The sequence below is a fragment of the Calidris pugnax genome, unplaced genomic scaffold, assembly GCF_001431845.1.
Source record: "Calidris pugnax isolate Ruff unplaced genomic scaffold, ASM143184v1 scaffold79, whole genome shotgun sequence".
NCBI lineage: Eukaryota > Metazoa > Chordata > Aves > Charadriiformes > Scolopacidae > Calidris > Calidris pugnax.
Window position 1 is genome coordinate 450,174 of NW_015090817.1, and position 20,605 is coordinate 470,778.

Genomic DNA, 20,605 nt, shown 5'->3' on the forward strand with positions numbered 1-20,605 from the left:
AGCCGGAGGGCTCCGTTCCCCCCTCCCCGCGTCTCCCCTCGGGGCTCGGAGGCCCCGGCAGCGGCACGAGGACCTGCGCGGCGCGGTTCCCCGGCGGGGCGGGCGCAGGGCGGAGGGAGCGGGGCCGGGAGCGGCGGGTGAGTCAGGCCCCAGGCGACATGGAGCCCGGCCCGCCGCCCACGGAGCGGCGGGAGCCGCCACAGCAGCCCCAAGAGGAGGAGGAAGAGATGGAGGAAGAGGAGGAGGAGGAGGACTGGCTTCGCCCGCAGCAGGGCGGCACGGCCGCCTCGCCCGCCCCGTGTGAGCAGCAATGGCGGCGCTGAGGGGAGCTGGGTGGCGGTGGGGCGGGGAGCGGAACAGGGCTACCCTAGCAGATAGAAAGAGATTATTTTCACATAAACGGGTTAAAAATAAGTTTCGGTGCCGCACCCTGAAAGAAAAATCTCTTTATTTGCTCCCCTGGCAGCCGGGCAGAGGAGCGCAGGGCGCAGGGTGATCGCACACCTCGACCTGGACTGTTTCTATGCGCAAGTGGAAATGATCCGCCAGCCCCAGCTGAGAGACAAGCCTTTAGGTACGAGCTCCTTTGCTGATAATTTGGGGATTAATGTGCATTCGGGCAGAAATTAGGGCCAGGAACGAGGTGAGGGGATGGCCGTGTGGTGGGCCATCCATGTGGCAGTGACCTGGAGATGAATAAATCCCAGTGAGCACAAGCGCAGGCGCTCGCCGACGTGTCCGAGCGGTTCTGGGGATCAAAACTGGTTCGTAAGCTTTATAAGAGGGGGCCGAGCCCCACGGCTGAGCCCCAGCCTTCTGACACATCACGCCTAAAACACGCTTCGTTCCCTCCAAAATCCGGGAACGTCGATGGCCAAGTGGAGGAAGCGCAGCGTGGAACGATGACTGTTACATAAAAAGCACTTTCGCGGGGAAGATTGCCAAAATTGAGAGCAGTGTTACAATGGAGGGGGGGGGGAAATATATCTGTAAGGTTTTAAAATGTTCTTACCATCCAGCAGCCTAAATTGAGATCTGCCTTTTTCATAGTCTTGTAAAATAAGACCGTCCTGGTGGTTTCTTTGCTCGCTCTATGACATTGCGTCCTGATCAAAGCAGTGGCCTGAAAATACCTGCAAAGTACCAAGAAACCTCCGCTTATAAAAAATACTAAACTTAATTTTTAGGTGTGCAACAGAAAAACATCGTGGTGACCTGTAACTACGAAGCCAGGAAGCGTGGAGTTAAGAAGCTGATGTCTGTGAAGGACGCTAAAGAGACATGTCCTCAGCTGATACTGGTTAACGGAGAAGATCTGACTCCGTACAGGGAGATGTCCTACAAGGTTACAGGTACAAAATTAACAATAGTTCAGTAGAGAATAAACACTTTTTGTTACACTCTGTGTGCACATGACATTTTCCTGCTGTAAAAGTTCTTACTAGAAGGAGCCTCGTACCATATATAGTCATATAATGTCAATATTTCATAAAATAAAGTATCAGACTTGGTTGCAATCTGGGTCAGGCACTATAAATTTATCACACTGATCTTGTATCACAGAACGATATGGGGTTGGAAGGGACCTCTGAAGATCATCCAGTCCAACCCCCTACCAAAGCAGGGCCACCCAGAGCAGGTTGCACAGGCACGTGTCCAGGTAGGGTTTGAATGTCTCCAGAGAAGGAGACTCCACCACCTCTCTGGGCAGCCTCTGCCAGGGCTCTGACACCCTCACAGGAAAGAAGTTCCTCCTCATGTTTAGATGGAACTTCAAGTTGGTGCCCATTTCCTCTTGTCCTGTCCCTGGGCACCACTGAAAAAAGCCTGGCCCCATCCTCCTGACACCCACCCTTGAAGTATTTATGGGCGTTGATCAGATCCCCCCAGTCTTTTCTTCTCCAGACTACAGAAAGTCTCCAGTATCTCTTAATTAAATGATATGCCAGCATTATCGTTGATTAATTCCTTTATCATTAGCAGTAATAACTTAAAAGTGAAAGCCCACCTAGCTGGGAAACGGATTTCCTTAGGAGAAAGTACTGCAGAGATTAAGAAGTGTAATTTCAAAAAGAAATGAGGAAAGAAAGGAGAGATTCGGGGAGAAGAAAAGCAGATGACGGTGGGATGAAGACAAAAAATTTATTGTTTTATCCAGAAGAGAACACGGTGTGTTAATTGTGTCCTAATTGCATCAGCAGAAATCAGCTGCAGAAATGAAAAGCTCAGAATATTAACGGTGTGCGTTTTATCCTTGGGTATCTTTTTCCTCCTAGAGTTGTTGGGGGAATTTTGTCCGCTGGTGGAAAGGCTTGGGTTTGATGAAAACTTTGTGGATATCACAGAGATGGTAGAGAAGAGACTAACCCAGCTGCTGCAGAGCGGATGGTCCAACCTCTGCGTGGCCGGCCACGTGTACAATGACCAAAGTGAGTTGAACGTTCTTTGGGTTGAAAAATGAGGTAAACATTTGGCATTTGGACGTGAGCAATAAAATCTTGGCTGCGAGGCAGCCCTGTGAAGGAAAGATTTGTAAATCTCTTACTTTGATCACAGTGGTATAAGAATTTAACTCTTGGAGATATCTTAAAATATCCTATTTTATGTTTAAAATACTCCCTATGCCCCCTGGACAGTTGGCTCCTGTTTTTGGACAGGAGCAGTCTCCCTTTTATCAGGGTTTTTGGGAAACTGGAATGAGGTTAAACCGGGACACGGAAGCCATGGCAATACCACTTTCTTTATTGCAACATGAAAAATACCTAAATCTAGAAAATCAGCTAACGAGGTGACCGTTTTCATACTGAACACACTTCCTTTTTCTTTGCAGCTCTAAATTTGCAGGACACAATGCATGTAAGGCTGGTTATCGGATCTCAGGTTGCCAAAGAGCTGAGGGAAGCAGTACACACGAGGCTGGGCCTCACGGGCTGCGCAGGAGTGGCCTCCAACAAATTACTGGCTAAACTGGTGTCTGGGACCTTTAAACCAAACCAGCAGACTGTTCTGCTGCCTGAAAGCTGCCAGGAGCTAATACGCGGCCTCGATCACATCCAAAAAGTGCCTGGTAAGTTGTGGTGCTACGATGGAGATGGGGGACATACTGACAAGTCGTAGGATTGTAAGAAAAAATATTGAAAAACTTACTGAAATGATTTTAAAATCTAGCTCTCGCAAGCAGGCAGCTTGTTTAGGTGCTTTTTTCTTTCACAAGCAGAGTTTTGTTCAGCAGAAGGAATGAAAGGACTTTGGTTTTCTTCATTTTTGGTTGTGACAGACCTTCAAAACTACTAAAAATCTGGTTGATAATAGGTTTTAAATACCAACTTTTTAAAACCTGCTGATCGGAAACCTACTGACAGTTCTTAAAACAGTCTATTGGAGGAGATAAAATACTCAGAGGAAGTATTTTTCCTAATTATTCTGTTGTGATGTTGGCCAGGAAGTGTTGATGAATACACAGGCAGAGCTTTGCTATGTCCCAGATGGCTTTTTTTAATGGCAGATTCTGAAATTCAAATGGAAACTCACCAAGAACGATGCTGAAAAGAGTAGTCATGAAAATAATTGTTGTGATGTTGGCCAGGAAGTGTTGATGAATACACAGGCAGAGCTTTGCTATGTCCCAGATGGCTTTTTTTAATGGCAGATTCTGAAATTCAAATGGAAACTCACCAAGAACGATGCTGAAAAGAGTAGTCATGAAAATAATTGTCACTGCTACACGGGTGGGCATTATTTATATGTTTGTATATACTGATTTTCTCTTCTCTGTGTATTTTTAATACACGTTTTATATAGGCATTGGCTACAAAACTGCCAAACGTCTCGAAATGCTGGGTGTTAGGAACGTGTGTGATCTCCAAGCGTTCCCTTCTGCTGTGTTAGAGAAGGAACTGGGGGTTTCTATGGCTCAGCGTATCCAAAAACTCAGCTACGGAGATGACGACTCCCCTGTGACTCCATCAGGCCCTCCTCAGGTACCAGAATTGCTCTGAAGTTCTTTATAAAAGGCAAAAAAAAAAAAAAAAATCGCTTTTAGTTTTATACAGCTTTGCTGGACTAAGCAAAATACTGTATTTTTGTATGTAGTTGAGTTAATTAAGCATTAACTCAAATTAACGTGTAATTCTCCTGAAATTCAGTTGAGCTCTGAGTGTCAAAGATACCTCAGAGTGAATTCTACACACTCAATTGTGATACTTCAAAATTCTGAAGAGGAAAAGAAAGTGAAGTATCAAATTGAAAGGACTAACGTGGGGTTTTTTCAGTCCTTTAGTGATGAAGATTCCTTTAAAAAATGTTCCTCAGAAGTGGAAGTTAAAGAGAAAATTGAAGAACTGCTCCGTAGCCTATTAGACAGGTGACTGTCTTCAGTACCTCTTTTTGATGACTGAGATTGTGACCTGAAGGGACTCGGAGCGCGTGTTAGGTTTGTCTCCTGCTCTACATTTCTTCTCTCAGTAAAATGCCAGGTTTTCTTTCTCTTCCCATAAGTGACAGACTCTTGGTGATGACCATTTGTCTCCTGTCCCACAGCTGAGCTTTCTCTCGGCCTGAAAGAAGGTTTTCATTTCTTCCTCCTCCCCTTGCCCTGGGAATGCAGGCAGTATCCCAACTCCAGGAGGATGTGTTTACTCGTGTCTTGACTCCTGTGACTTGCCCATCCTCCCTTTCTATCCTCCGACTCTCTTTATTGAAAACAAATGATTAAAAAGGAGCAATATTCCAGCAGCACTGGACTGTTTCCTGCTCTGCTGTGCTTCAGCTTTCCATTTTTGAAAAGCTTTCTGCGTCAGTCCTGAGTAGCCCTTGTGTCCCCCATTAGTTCTTGAGTTTTATTTTTATTTTCTCTAAATATTTTCATACTCTCTGCATGCCTCTCTCCAAGCCTTGAAGTAACCTACAGGTCTTCAAAGATTTTCTCTCCCCAGCAGATACATCCTTTTTAGTTCTATCAACACTATGTGCAGGGAGTTTATCTGCGTCGCAGACATTGCTCAGTGATCACAGAAATTAAATTATGTTTGTCCTATCTCGATTAAAACACGTAGAATTCAAAATTGTTATTTCTTGTAGGGAAAATATACCCTCCCAGTGCCTTTTGGAGGGGAAAAGACACAATTACAGACATTGTTTCTTATCCTTTTTCCAAAAGCCAGCTAACTTTTTCTGTTAAAGTGGGGATATTTCCTTGAAAGCAAAAAGAGCTAAAAAGCTGAGGATTTTACAGGGTTTAACTGCAAAGATGAGACTATTTTTGATGTATTAAATATTGAAATGTGGCAGTATTGCAGATCAACCCACTTAATTTCCACATTCACTTCAATTGAAGACTGTATTCACGTGGCATTGAATTTCTGATTTATGGGTAACGAAGGGAATTGGTGAGGACCCAAAATTCCCAGTATAATGAGTGGAATAAAGCCAGAAGTGGGGAGAGATCTTTAAATGCTTAATTAGACTTTGTAGTAGTTTGCATAGAGCCTCTGAAAAATACTGGTAGGAATAATTTTGTGCACATCAATGCTCCCCAGAATATACAAAGACGGAAGACAACCGCACACCATCAGGTTGACCATCCGCCAGTTCTCCTCCACCGATAAATGGTTTCACCGCGAAAGCCGGCAGTGTCCTGTTCCTCCTCATCTCATTCCCAAATTTGGAAAAGGTAAAACTTCAAATTTCTGAAAGTATCAACTTCGTGCTGCTAATTTCTCTGTAATATTTCATTACAATATTCCCTACATTTAATGGTTGGAAACTTTTCCGTTACTTGTAATTGATGCATCTTGCTGAGATGGGGGAAAGAAAAAACCCACCACAAAATAGAACTTCACTGTAGAAATAATTTCTATGTTACTTCCATGTTTTAACCCAGCCTGGCTGGATTCCTGGCAGGAAATTTCTCCAGGAGATGGGAAAGGGTGACCGGGGGCTGCTTTCCCAGATTAATAATCTGCTTCTCTCTGTTAGGAATTTGAATTATGTTCTCAGTTTTATTATGTAAGAAAATGTCTTTTTGATGGACTTCTGAAAATTAATAACGTAAAGGTTCTCATCCTTCTCAGACTTCAGCTTTTCCAACCAGCAATTGCAATTCATTTGACACTTCATTCAGATTGGGGTGAGGAAATAAATCTAAATCACTGCTTTATCAGCACAGAGAATCACTGCCTGACTCAGATTCCTGAATTATTTCTCACAGCCCTAGAGAAGCTACTCCAAGTCCCTGTAGCTTCTCACTTCAAAATTGCTACTGGAATTCTATGTTGGAGGAGACTCAATCACTCAGATTCACACAAACCCCAATAAACCACGTTAATACCAGTTTGGGGGTAATGTTCTATACCTACATGGGCCTGAAAAAGCCCTTTTTGCTAGAATTGGATCATTTTTAAAAACTATTCAGCTGGCCTTGTATTCTGGAATTCTTTTTTAACCTAAGTTATCTTCACAGGTATGAAATTAAGCATTTTTTTCTGGAGGGGAAGAAAAGGTCTGTTATTCTGCTCAGGATGTACCTGTCATGGCAAAATAAACATCTTAATGATTATATTGACCAATTATTTTGGAAGCCTTTAGCAGTACTTTGTACTTTGCTATTTAAATCCATCTTATTAAGTCATAATATAATATACATTGCTTTTTTTTCACCCACCTTTTTTTCTTTTAGAAAACAGCAACCTTATCTCCCCCTTGGTTGCTCTACTGATGAAACTCTTTCGAAAGATGATAGATGTAGACGTACCGTTTCATCTCACCCTTCTGAGCGTCTGCTTCTCCAACCTCAAAGATCTTCCCAGCAGCAAGAAAGGATCCATTGGCTTCTACCTAAAGCAGATGTCACCAGGCTCTGGGAAACGTGGCCGGGTAAGCTGAAAGATAGAAAACTATCTGGAGACAAGGAAGTTCCAAGATACTTCTGTCTTTATTATATTTATTTATTATATTTATTCCAACTGCTTTGGAATTTTTAGGATTGTAAGTTTTGTTCACCTGGTTAAAAGAAAAAAAAAAATATTTATTTGGAGTCTTCTAAGATGTTACTCGTTAGCTTTCTTTGATTAGATAAAGTGCTTTAAAGAGGTTTAATGCTCTCCTGAATGGGACAGGCAGTTAGGTTATCAGGCCCCTTAACTAAAGAGAACATTCACTCCAAGAGAAAGCCAAATTTATGTCTTCTAATAAAAAAAAAAACCCAAACTGCTGAATTTGGCTGTTCATTTCAGCAAGATCTGCCCTTCATTTAGCATTTGCGAAACAACAGGCCGCTTGGGCGTTATCATTCAAAGCATCTTTTAGCTTGGCCTAAAATCTCCTTAAAGTTGCCTACAATTTATCTTGTTGCTTTAAGGTACTTTCACAGTGGTTATCTACCTTCCTGTGCATTCTCAAGTCTCCTTGTCCAGATTAGGAATTAATCAAACGCTCAGTTCTGTATCGGCCACTTCTAATTCCTGCTCAGAATTGAATCCATCTCCTACCTTCCAGTTGCATACCCTGGACAACATCAGAGCTGTCTGTGGAAACACTGCTAAATATTCCCTCAAGATGCTTTCAGTACATAATAAAAAACCTCAGTAACTTCCCAATTAGGTTGAGTCATGATTTTGCTGTTTCTGTCTTGACATGGCAATTTTGCACGCTCATAAACTCCCCTGTTTCTCAGCTGCTCGGGAATATGATGGATAACGGGATGGATATCATGTATCCTAAAGCTCCAAAGTTTTAAAGCAATAAAATGTAAGGTCAAGGTATTTGCTACTTTAAAATAAGAGGAGGATTCCTGCTTGTATGTACTTTTTAAGGCCTGTGTTTGAAAATAAGATTTAAAAAACTGCTATGTATCAGAAGGAAAAAATACTACTGTTAGGGAGTAATTAGAAGAACTTGCTGTTAGTAAAATAAAGCTTAGTAATGAGATTACACAGAACATACTTACATTTTTCCATACATTTTTTGCCACAGGAAGCGGACGATGTCTCACAAGGTGAGGGAAGCGCTTCTTGGAACCAGAACCTCAATGAAACTGGAACAACAAAAACTAGGAAACTTTCAGAGGAAAAGCAAAGCAATATAAAGCAAGCGGGAACTCCTGACTTCCCATTTCATTTGTCTCCTGCTGACATTGACCCCGAAGTCTTCAGGGAACTTCCAGAAGATATTAAAAAAGAAATTCTTTCTGCAAAACCAGACACGATGCCTACTGAGGATGTTTCAGGTCAGGCATCGGAATGTTTTGCGGAAGAGGTGTTCGGCGCTTCTCCAGATTCTAAGGGACTAAGGGCCACGTGTTCTTCCCAGTGTCCCAGCAGTATGGAAAACCAACCTCCTGACTCCCGGAATTCCAGAGGGAGAGATCTGTCACCTCTGGAAGCTGGAGCCAGCCACACTGTTGCGCGTGTCCCCACCTTGGACAAAGATAAGCAAGCCCTTGAAACGACTTCTGCGGATAAAGCTCATAGCAGGAAAGCAGAAGTTGTGTTTCCTCCTAATATTGATGCAAAGACTTTTTACGAACTACCTGCTGATGTGCAAGAAGAATTACTGGCTGAATGGAAGAATTGGGAACCTCCATCCAAGACTTCGACGGATAAACCCCCTGAAAAGCCTAAACCAACTAGAGGAAGAAGGAACACAGCTCCGTGTCCATCACAGTCTAACAGTTTGCTAAGATATTTTAAACCACAGTGAAGCGTTTTTCGTAGCACGGACGCTAAGAATCAGCACTTGAGGGCACTTTAGTTATTAAAAATTTACTGTACCTTGTAAAAATGTGAATACTAAAGGTGTATTTTGACAACTTTGGACGTAAAACCTGCTAGTGACTCGTCTGTCTTATTTTTTCTTCTACAAATTGATATTTACTTGATGAATTTTTAGTTGTTCTAAAAACATTATAGTATGGAAGTATATTTTAATATTATTAATACATTAACACTCTGAGGAGAAGGAATTTTTACTTTAATTTTCCTTGAGTTACACTAATTGTTTCTAACAGCTCAGGAAGGGGCTGCTATAGTATGGAAGTATATTCTAATATTATTAATACATTAACACTATAAGAATGAATTTTTACTTTAATTTTCCTTGAGTTATACTACGTATGTAATTAATTGTTTCTAACAGCTCAGGAAGGGGCTGAGCAGAGAAGATGAAAGCAATTTTCACGCTGTTCTTTTACTTTTCACCACTCCTTGTGATTCGTAATGGAAAATGGTATTCACAGGGCTGTCACTATTTCCTGCAGTTGACTCCTAACCAGAGGTACCAGAAACACCAAGGGCTAACGGGAAACATTATTTCCAAATGAATCATATCACCAGCTCATTCCTGGAAATTAGTCAGCACATCAAAATTGTTTAGGTTTGGTGCTCAGCATTCAGAAAAACGACCAACAACTCTGTGTACAAAGAGCAGCTTTTAATGAGACGCTAGATACAAATTAATCAGGGTTTTCTTCAAATACTTCATTCCAAGACACTGAAAGAGTTGTTAATTACACTTGCACACTTCTAGAGTTAATAAACGTTTAAAATCTCTAGTACACAAGATGTTTGCTTCTTCCAGTCAAGAGTACAATAATTGAGGTAAGAATTTATCAAAGTTCGTTTAAAGCTATGGCAAAAAATATGGGACTACTGTGTTTTAACAATGCTATAAGTTGTATCACCAGATTCTCATGTGTGTATATAGATATATATATATATTTACTCTGCATATAAAGTGCAAAAATATTACAAAACATCACCTGATTACATTGAAAGCGACATCCTGTACTTCGACGGCGCTTCAGTGTAAATCCTCCCATCGTTCCAAAGAACAGAGAAAACCAGCATTTTAACAGTTAGGTTAAGCTTGATACATTTCCACATAAACCACAATTAAAATAAAACTTTGTCATGTGGTTAAAAAAAACTGAATCCAAAGATGCATGACTTAAGTGCTTATTATTTTCCACTTACGTCTAGTTAAAAAAACTGAATCCAAGTCAAAGATGCGCGACTTAAGTGCTTATTATTTTCCACTTACGGTTAATTACGGTCTTTCAAGCCTTTCAGTCCGGCTCTGGTATCAGTAATTAAGTTGATGAGAGTAGCAGGTAACGCCGTCTCCACTAGGGAACCTGGAAGCATTCCTCCTAATTCTGGCTGAATAAACACAACCAGCTTGGAATGTTCTGGATTCCTGCGAGGAAAGGAGCAAAATTCTTCAATTAACACTTTTTGCTGTGAATCTTCTTGAGATGTACAAATGTTTATATATAGTCCGTTGAAATTAATAATATTAACTGGAGGATGTATAGTCTGAGTCACAAAACTCTAAAGTTTCCCCAAAATAAAACTAAATAAAATAAAAAGTTGGGTGGTTGACGAAATGTTAAGCTTTGTATAGAGAAGGCAACTGAGTAATCAAAGATGCTAATGAAGGGGGATTTAAATACCTACTCAGGCAAAGGGGAGCAGACGTATCCGCAGGGATTGTTGTAGCCGCGGACACAAGAGGGAGTTGGAGGGCAGCTGGAGTACTCCACGCTGACAGCTGTAAATCATCACACAGCAACAACAACATCAAAATTAATTACCTACCTCAATCACATGCCACAAAACCACCTTTTTAAAAAACCCCAAGAAACCCCTTCAGCTGCTACGGGGTAGTACAAGATGTCACAATACGATCACTGGTGTGTTTAGTGATTTCCTTCTCTAAATAAAACACCAAAAGTACATTCAATATTTGTGCAAGTAATTAAACACAAGTGAAAATATCTATCGACGCTAGGGCAGGCATTCCCAAAAGTGTTCTCCTTGAGACGTGACTACACACATACCTACCACACCTGAGGTGGGGCTCAGGGCTGGACAAATAAGTCAGTTTGTCAGCAGATGTCATCAATTAGCAAACGCAATCGCAGAGATGATGAGGAAATTACTGCACACATGCACAAGAGTTGTTGGGAGGGGTTTGTTTTTGTTTGAGTTTTCAATACTTTGCTATGCAAAAGTAATGGATAAAAACTAACAGGTCAGTAAAGTTCCAAGATTAAAAAAAGTTGTTTTCTGCCACGTACTAAGATCCGCACTAAAAAAAAATGTTGTTTTCTGCCACGTACTAAGATCCGCACAAAGGAAAAAGATGGGCACAGAAAAGAAACAGCAATGAGATTTTTTCCTGGTGGGCCATGGAGTTGCAATATTCATCATTTGGGCCATGGAGTTGCAATATTCATCATTTTACATTTTTTATAAGTTTACAGAGCCCAACTCGGGGAAAATTGAATATAAGGCAAATCAGAATAGCCTATTAGGCACATAGCATTAGGTCAAGAAGGCAGCTAAATACAGAAAAGTGTTAGTATACAATCCCAGAATGATATGGGGTTGGAAGGGACCTCTGGAGATCGCCTCCTCCAACCCCCTGCCAAAGCAGGTCCACCCACAGCAGGTTGCACAGGAACATGTCCAGGCAGAGTTTGAATGTCTCCAGAGAAGGAGACTCCACCACCTCCCTGGGCAGCCTCTGCCAGGGCTCTGCCACCCTCAAAGTGAAGAAGTTCCTCCTCGTGTTGAGATGGAACTTCCCATGTTCAAGTTTGTGCCCATTCCCTCTTGTCCTGTCCCTGGGCACCACTGAAAAAAGACCGGCCCCATCCTCCTGACACCCACCTTTGAACTATTTAAGGCCCTGATCAGATCCTCCCTCAGTCTTCTCTTCTCCAGACTCAAAAGACCCAAGTCCCTCAGCCTTTCTTCAGCAGAGAGATGTTCTTGGCCCCTCAGCATCTTCGTAGCCCTCTGCTGTCCCCTCTCCAGCAGTTCCCTCTCCTTCTGGAACTGGGGAGCCCAGAACTGGACCCAGTGCTCCAGCTGGGGCCTCCCCAGGGCAGAGCAGAGGGGCAGGATGACCTCCCTCCACCTGCTGGTCCCACTCTTCCTGATGCCCCCCAGGATGCCATTGGCCTTCTTGGCCACAAGGGCACACTGCTGGCTCATGGGCATCCTGTTGTCCACTATTAAATAAGCACAGAACAGGAGAACAAACAAAGAACATGGCATTTTCTTTGAAGATCTCCACTATTAAATAAGCACAGAACAGCAGAATAAACAAAGAACATGGCATTTTCTTTGAAGATCAATTTTGATAGTCTGAGGATCACAAAAAAGCAACTTTGGGGGATAAAGAGGAGGGGACTGTTAGTGTATGTAAGACTGAGGTGCTCTCTAGTGTGATCAGGCTGCAGAACTTCACAGCCATTCCCCTCAGGATCTCCAGGAGGCAGCCAAAATATCCAAGTGTGCAGTGGTTCCGTGTAACTTACAGTTAGTTGTGAGGATATCGCCAGGGTAGGGCTTAACGTGCAGCAGGTCAACGAAATCTCGGGATGAAATCAGCCCCATGCCATAACTGTGCGTTACGCTGTGGTATATACCCGTGTCCTACGAGTAAGTGAAAGTCATTTTTTGCAATTAGTATGTAAGCAGTTATTTTTATTTAATCAGCAAAGCAGCATGACGTGTTGAGTAATGAGAATGCGACCAAAAGGGATTCATTCCTATTTGTTAGCAAAAGATAACAGCTTCTATATCTATATCTATATCGTTAGTGCTGAACTAAGAGGGCAGGGATTCACTGGGATTCCTTGCGGCCTTAATTAGAAGCAGGAGTGTAATTTCTCCATAGAAAAACTCAATATTCCAGGTTTAGTGGAGCTAGAACACCTATTTGCGTTAAAATACACACACTGGGTTGCACACTGCATTCTAGGATGTATAATCTCTTAAACTCACTCAGTTCCAAAAAAAAAGGCAGGATGTACCACTCCATCCCAACATCTGAGCAACTCCAGCTGATCCAGGGAGAGGAAAGTGAGAGGGAGAGGTTCAGGAAAGATAAAAAATAAGAGGATTGGGATTTTTTCCCCTGGTTTAGGGAGTACTTTCACACATCTAAGTCATTAATACACGTGTAATACGTTCTGAGACCTCTCTCAAGCGGTGAAATCAAAAACAGCCAACAGAGAACTGATATTCTTCATAGGAATTCCAAGTTCTGGGTTTCCAGAGTGCCTGAGACAAAGCCCCAGGCAGCTGGAATTCCAAACATACAGTATCTCACAGCACTAGTACAGCATTAATTCCATTTCCATGATTTCTTTAAATTTGTATGAATTATTCTGAGAGGGGAGCCTTCCCTACACCTTGTTGTCCTTGTGTCTCATCCTCAGCCTGACAGAGGTGTTCCGTGGGCTGAATTCTTGGCATGCTCGAGGATATCTATTTCATAACAAATATTTAAATTTACCCTAAATATTTTACTCCTAAAGGGAGGGACATATTTCACACCCATTTCCCACAAGCAGCAGGTTTAGGAGTTTTTACCAATCCAGATGTATTTCATACCGAGAGCTTTCCTTGGCCCAGCAGAAGTCTTTTTAATCACCATAATTCATGCAGAAAGAGTTAAAAGAAAATCTTTGTATTAAATTATCATATTACCTGGTCAATCCTTTCCAAGAGCTTGTAAGATTGTAATGCTTTGTCCCATTTGTTTCGATATTCAGGAAGATACATAAAAGGAATAATTTTACTAGGGACTTCCTTAATTATCCCTTCTCCGCGGTATCTACATTGTGTCAAAAAAAAAACAGATATTGAATTATTCAGATTTATGAAGTGGAAAAAATAAATCCTACCAAAATAAGCATCTAGCAGTTGGGGATGCCAGGCTATTGCATGCGTGATTGCACTTGATGGATCGATTAAAATTCAAGTAGTAATAAAAACTCTCATTCTGTAACTGATTGTTGAGACCATTCCATTCTTGACACCGTGTATTTTAAATGAATTATTTGTGAGCTATTAGATAGGAACCTGCTAATTTAAATATGTGCAATTAATCTTTTTTTTTATATAGATATTTTCAATCCATTTTGACACCGACTGACAAATCTTGCTGTTTATGAACTAGTACATTCTGGTATTTCTCCAACTTTGGTTGATAATCTTCTGAGGAGTTCAAGGGAAAGTTCACGGAGGGGAAGAGTGGCCTCTGACAAGGAAATGGGAAACTCCTGTAAGTGCTGGGAACAGCCCGTTGCTAATTCTCACACCTAGTTCCTGGAGAAACTGCAAATCTTTACAGTAGGAGCACCCAGGCAGTAATTAAACACAAAGGTGAAGGATGCTCAACGAGCTCGAAGGAGACTACGCTTGCCAAGAGACACGAAATCAGATTTACAGAGCCTGATGATGCAGGAACGTGAAGTCAGAAAGGGCAAAGAGAGCCAAGTTCAAATCTGTAAACTGTTTTCTTCCTCTGTGCTTGCCAACGGGTAAGAGACACGAAATCAGATTTACAGACCCTGATGATGCAGGAACGTGAAGTCAGAAAGGGCAAAGAGAGCCGAGTTCAAATCTGTAAACTGTTTTCTTCCTCTGCAGCAACTCTGCCCTGGTGGAGCCAGCGCTGTGGGCGTCTGGGATTACCCCAGGAACCTGCTTCTCCACAGCAGGATCGATAGCGACAGGAAACACTTTAATGCGTACTCAAAAACAGCAAACGTAAGCTGTGGCAGGACCAGTTATTGTCACCACGCACTGCCCTGCTGGAGCCCGCGCTGTGGGCGTCTGGGATTACCCCAGAAACCTGCTTCTCCACAGCAGGATCGATAGTGACAGGAAACACTTTAATGCCTACTCAAAACCAGCAAACGTAAGCTGTGGCAGGACCAGTTAAAACCAGTATATTGATATTTGGATACACCCTTTATTTCCATAACTGCCATGAACTTGTGTTTATCAAACTCCTGAGCGGCTCTTGCCTGCATCCTGTAATATCTTCTCTCCTAAACTCAGTGCGAGTTGTTAATCGGGAGGACTTCTAGGCACAGTTGTTAGAATAAAAGAAAGGGCACACCTGTGAAAAATCTCCATTTCCAGTTTTTCCAGAGGATTATTACTGGAAAAAAGAGGAAGTAAGCCTGGCAAAGCCCGCCTGGATCACCAATGGATTATTACTGGAAAAAAAAGAGGAATTAAGCCTGGCAAAGCCCGCCTGGATCACCAATAAAACCAGTATATTGATATTTGGATACACCCTTTATTTCCATAACTGCCATGAACTTGTGTTTATCAAACTCCTGAGCGGCTCTTGCCTGCATCCTGTAATATCTTCTCTCCTAAACTCAGTGCGAGTTGTTAATCGGGAGGACTTCTAGGCACAGTTGTTAGAATAAAAGAAAGGGCACACCTGTGAAAAATCTCCATTTCCAGTTTTTCCAGTGGATTATTACTGGAAAAAAAAGAGGAATTAAGCCTGGCAAAGCCCGCCTGGATCACCAAATCTAGTCTCACTATCTTAGACAAACTGAAAATACATACCTCATTGTCTTTCTTGAGCTTAGGTGACATAATTTCAAACAAAATCCTATTCAGCCTTGAACAATCACCTTAATGCTTCCCTGAACTCTGCTGGAAATGTTTCACCTGACTGAAGTAAGGATTCTCTATCGCTTTTCACCACCAGAGGCCATACTGGTTTCTTTTAGCAAGTAAAGCAAACTGTTAATTATAAAAGGAAGTGGCATTTGTCATAGGAGGTTAATAAATATTCAATGTCAAAGTGAAAATGCAAACAGCTAGACTTTTGCTCCAAGTAACAGCTTGTATCCCTTCACAAAAGACATGCTACAGACCAGTACTGCTTGTTAATGTGACAGATTTGTAGAAAATGAAAAAAAATGAAAGATTCTGGCTCCCTGTACCGAACAGCAGAAAAGAACGACGATGCTTCTCCTAACTGCAGAGGACTTGCTCTATATAGATCTGAGTAAAACCAAAAATGGCTTCATGTCTGATTGACACTAAAGCACATCTTTTTTTCCTCCACAGAAATAACTCAGGCACATTCTTACGAATTCTAAGCAACCAGACTCTCGCTCCCTCGCATCCACCTACACTTAAATAAGACCCGAAACACAATAATAATGCCACATACCAACTGTGCAAATTCTGAGATAACCGTGCTTTTAACATATTCTAATATTACAGCTATTTTCCATTTTAATACTGTAAAGTAATTCTTCTGTAATACTAGCAATATAGCACTGTCCTCTGTAATTAATACCTTCTTTGCTCAAACCTTCAGAAATAATTAGAAAGCCAAGCAAGACTTTGGGATTTAGCATACCCCTGGTGACAAATATCTTGTCATACTGAGAACAAAAAAGAATCAGGTGCTAACTTTCTCCACTGTCTATCTGTCTAGATTGGCATTCAATATAATTTAATACCCATTAGGTACTTATAAAAAAGAAAAAGAGAGAGAGAAGTAAGGACATGTTGCTAGTGTTCTCTCTTTTTTCTGCTTTTGCACAATTTGATTCCCTGAGATATCTTTTCTTTCTTTCCTTTAATGAGCTGAATCAGGTTGGTAAAGTACCAACTGAGTGCCACAGCTACCACAAACGAGCAGCAGGATTGCAGAGCCAGGAGTCCAGTAGGACAATAAAAAGTAGAACAAACTCTATCAGTGACAGCAAACTGTGAGATCAGCTTAGTCCACCTCACCTAACTCCACCCGTTGGGCCAAATCTAGCTGCTTAGCACAGAATTCATCACGCAAGAGGAGGAAGGACAGATGAAATGGCTGCTCCAGACATTATATGACCTTCTTAGTACAGTTAATTCAGTTTCGGGTGCCAGGGAAAAAAAAAAAAAAAGGTACAAAGGACAGATAAGTAGAGTGCTAACATAAGCACATCTGCGTGTGTGAGTATCACATCATTTCACAAGTATGAAGGGATGAAAAGCAAAGCCCAGCTGGTGAGACGTAATGGCTCGAATCGAATGCTCCACCAGGAAAGGGTCACCGACTTCAGGCCAAAGCTGTGACTTCTTACCTACTTATTCCATATTAATAAGCATTATATAATATTTATTTTTCAGGGCACATCTGAAAATTGCTTGGGAACCCATCTCTTGTATTCCAGCCCCATTGCTAACCCAGTGCAAAATCTTCTCCATAATTAACTAAACAACACTCATATGAAGGACAGAACATGGTTTACTTTTCCATTTCAATCATGGGTGTCACTGTTCAAAAAAAAGGTGTTGTTACTCATGACAACGACAAATGAAATGTAAATACTTACATATGTCCTGCATACTCTTTTGAAGGCTTTGAAGAAACCGTAACATTTTTCTCAAAAGTAGAAAAAGGAAAAATAAAAACTTAGCAGTTGGTAAAGAGCTGTCAACTAATTTTTAAAGGAAAGCAGTTTAAAACACTTTTTGCAACAAAAATGCATTTAAGAAAAATAACGTCATAAACAATATTAACTAATATTTTCTTACTGAAACTTTTATCACTCTCCATCCTGAAGTATCTTGACTGTATGATAAAATTTTTTCTGAAACTTCATCCGCAATTTTCTTATAGTCCATTTATCTGCAAAGATTTAAAAGCAGTTTGCTGGGATATGATAAAAGCACCCCTTAAAGAGCAAAAACCATAGGGCTCATTCCTGTATTCTTTCCACAGGCTTTAGTACATGCTAACTGAGAATTTCTATCGAATGAACTTTTTATTCATTGTAGTCTATTTCAGAAAAAGACAATCATTATTTAAACAAAATTATCTAATTGACTTCTAGTCTGGGCTACTGAGAAGTAGTCATTGGTCTGGATCTTGAGAATTAATTACAGCGTCTAGTAAGAAACACTGTTTACTCCATATTAAATCCATCATTACACCACATTAAAACTTTCCCCCCCTTTAAACAGCTTATCCCCCAAGATTCTGGTTCCGCTATGATATGCTAAGGTCATTACACTAGTAGCCAACTTGTGTAGTTAACACACATGAGGCTCAAACTATCAGAGAGATATGTTTCTTATCTTTGAAAAGCTTTATGCAACAATCATTATGGGCTGTGCTATTGTGGCAACTCTTTGGCAGGCAAGAGGCAGCAAAGGTGCAGAAACCACCGTTTCTTATCTTCAAAAAGCTTTACGCAACAATCATTATGGGCTGTGCTACTGAGGCAACTCTTTGGCAAGTGAGAGGCAGCAAAGGTGCAGAAACCACCCTCCACTGTGCTCTCCCCAACACTGACACCTCCTACGTGGTGGAACTCCCTACCCTTTCTTCCCCAACACATACAACATCTCCTATGTGGTGGAGCTCCCTACCCTTTCTTCCCCAACACATACAAGCATCACACTGAAAGAGGGGAGATGGAGATGAGATGTGGGGAAGAAATTCTTTACTGTGATGGTGGTGAGAGCCTGGCCCAGGTTGCCCAGAGAAGCTGTGGCTGCCCCATCCCTGGAGGGGTTCAAGGCCAGGTTGGAGGGGGCTTGGAGCAACCTGCTCTGGTGGGAGGTGTCCCTGCCCATGGCTGGGGGTGGCACTGGATGAGCTTTATGGCACCTTCCAACCCAAACCCTTCTATGGTCTCTCAGAGAGGTTTTTCTCCTGAGAATATCAACCGCGGCTCCCAAGGCAATACATTGAACACTCCTAGACTAGTTTCTCCCACAAACTTCACACCAAAACCTTTACGGGGCTGTCCATCTAACGGGTTGCACAGGCTCCTCTAAAGCCACCCAGGCGCTGAGTCCGTGTCCCCGAAGAGGGGGGAAGCTCACAAAGCAGAGCACACCGCTCACCCTCAGCCGGGGTCCAACGGCTCCAACCCAGCCGGACCGTGCCCACCACCCGGTTCAGGGAGCGCTGAGAAGGCGATGGAGCCGGAGGCCTTGATCGGCGGGACCCTCACCCCTGAAGCGCAGCACCCACCCCAGCCAGGGGACCCGAACAACCCACCCAGCAGCCTCCCTCCTCGCTCGCCCACAGAGAGAAGAGACCAAGCGGCGGCAGGGTTACCTCCCGCTCAGAGCAGAAGGGAGAGGAGGAGGATGAAGGAAAGAGGATAACTACTCCCCCCACTCACCTCACCTCAGCGGCGCTGAAAGAGCTGCACCCGGCCCCGCCTTCCCGCCTCCCCGCCGCGGGGCATGCCGGGAGATGTAGTCCGGCCGGGACACGGCCTCCCGCCCGGCTTTGGACTACAACTCCCGCCGGGCCGCGCGGCCGTCTCTGCGCTTGCGCGCCGCCATTTTGCAAAGGGGCGGCGGTGCCTTCAAAACCCGCTGGGCGCCAAAGCGCGGAGGAGCGGCCGTGAGGGGTGGGGATGGCCGGGGCTCCCGGGCGGGCATGGGCTGGTGGGGCACCCTCGTGGTGGTGAGGAGGGGTTGTGCTGCTTCGGCAGCTTCCTTTCCCCGTGTTGGCTGTGTTTCTGTGAGGAAAAGGGAGGTGGGGGTCCCCGCCATGTTGTGCTGCTTCGGCAGCTTTTTTTCCCCGCGCTGGCTATTTTTTGTGAGGAAAAGGGAGGTGGGGGTCCCCGCCGCGGCCGGGTTTTACCCGTGTGGGCCTACCCTGCATCTCCTGGGGATGTTGTGTGAGGAGGGGTCCCGGGAGGCCTGGGCCGGTGCTTAACCTGGTTCCTGGGCTTTCTAGGGCAAATCACCGCGGCCTTGGAAGAGCTGCTCCCTCCTGTGACTTTTTCATGTAAATGGTGTCAATCTTTATGTCGTTGCTGCACGATGATCCTTGTTTGTTTGCGATATTGGGTAGAACAAAGCTATTAATCTTTGTTCCTTGTTAAAACTTGTTCCTTATCGCCATAAGAATTTCTCAAATAGTGTTTTACCCATAGGGATGGAAAGAGCTGGTAGTTTTAGTGGCCTTGACTTGATTACAGCATTTGGAACAAGCCTGCCATTCCAATTCTTCAATTTATGGTTTGTGGGTTGCAAAGGCAGCTTGGATTAGATAGACTAAATTGCATAGATAAAACAGTTCTAAGTGTTCATAAAACTTTTTTACTATGTGTATCCATTCTGCTTATATAAAAATATCTGTGAGGGCAATGACTTCTTTTTCCTGGTACGTTGACTTACTAGTCTTTCATGTTCTCTAAGTTATTCTTACTTCTGGTTTTGTCCATGTCTATTCTTTCCTGCTGGTTCTGAAATCAAAAGCTAGGATACTTCTGTGTGTATTTGCTGAACTGTACATTTGGTGACAAATGTCAGCAGTTCTTACGTGAAATCCCCCTTCTTGCAAAAGCAGGGTACTGAGGTTCCTCTAGAACTAATGAGGAGCTGTTTTTTCTTTCTCTCATACTTTTTTTTACTACTAAAATTTTAACATATTTTTCCCTGTTATTTCTTTTTTTCCCCCAGAGCTATTATTTTCTGTCTCCTACTTTTCTAGGGTTGATGCAGATATATATATATCAGACAAACTCACTTGAAAAGCAGCAGGTTGAATAGCTAAATAGTGTTATTTTTAGAAGAAAAATAATAATGGCATTACAAAAGTAAGAGTTCTTAGATATGTTATAGTTTACATGAAAACATTTCAACTTACTTGAAAAGCAGCAGGTTGAATGGTTAAATAGTGTATTTTTAGAAGAAAAATAATAATTGCATTACAGAAGTAAGAATTCTCAGATATGTTATAGTTTACATGAAAACATTTCAGTGCAGGTGGTCACTTGTGCTTTTGTATCTTTTTCTGTTCAGATTCCAAAAAG

At 42.5% G+C, this 20,605-nt stretch overlaps 2 protein-coding genes across 4 annotated transcripts; one reads left to right on the forward strand and one right to left on the reverse strand.

Moving 5' to 3' along the window:
- Positions 1–111: 111 nt before the first annotated feature.
- On the forward strand, positions 112–8,820 carry POLI (polymerase (DNA directed) iota). Its single transcript, XM_014939794.1, has 9 exons — positions 112–574; positions 1,188–1,352; positions 2,277–2,429; positions 2,831–3,067; positions 3,802–3,980; positions 4,272–4,363; positions 5,538–5,671; positions 6,677–6,873; positions 7,972–8,820. Exons 1-9 carry the CDS (start codon positions 538–540, stop codon positions 8,695–8,697), a joined length of 1,920 nt encoding a protein of 639 aa, XP_014795280.1. The 5' UTR covers positions 112–537; the 3' UTR covers positions 8,698–8,820.
- A 589-nt stretch (positions 8,821–9,409) lies between these two features.
- On the reverse strand, positions 9,410–19,011 carry STARD6 (StAR related lipid transfer domain containing 6). 3 transcript variants are annotated; one of them, XM_014939796.1, is made up of 8 exons: positions 18,964–19,011; positions 17,358–17,451; positions 17,156–17,205; positions 13,500–13,626; positions 12,323–12,440; positions 10,452–10,545; positions 9,973–10,191; positions 9,410–9,909 (listed from the first exon to the last, which is right to left on the reverse strand). In XM_014939796.1, the coding sequence occupies exons 2-7, from the start codon at positions 17,445–17,447 to the stop codon at positions 10,038–10,040; spliced, it is 633 nt and encodes a 210-aa protein (XP_014795282.1). In that variant the 5' UTR covers positions 17,448–17,451; positions 18,964–19,011; the 3' UTR covers positions 9,410–9,909; positions 9,973–10,037. The 3 variants fall into 3 exon arrangements, with proteins under 3 accessions (XP_014795282.1, XP_014795283.1, XP_014795281.1); XM_014939797.1 differs by having other exon boundaries at positions 9,410–9,921; positions 9,984–10,191; positions 18,959–19,006; XM_014939795.1 differs by having other exon boundaries at positions 18,959–19,006.
- Positions 19,012–20,605: the final 1,594 nt, after the last annotated feature.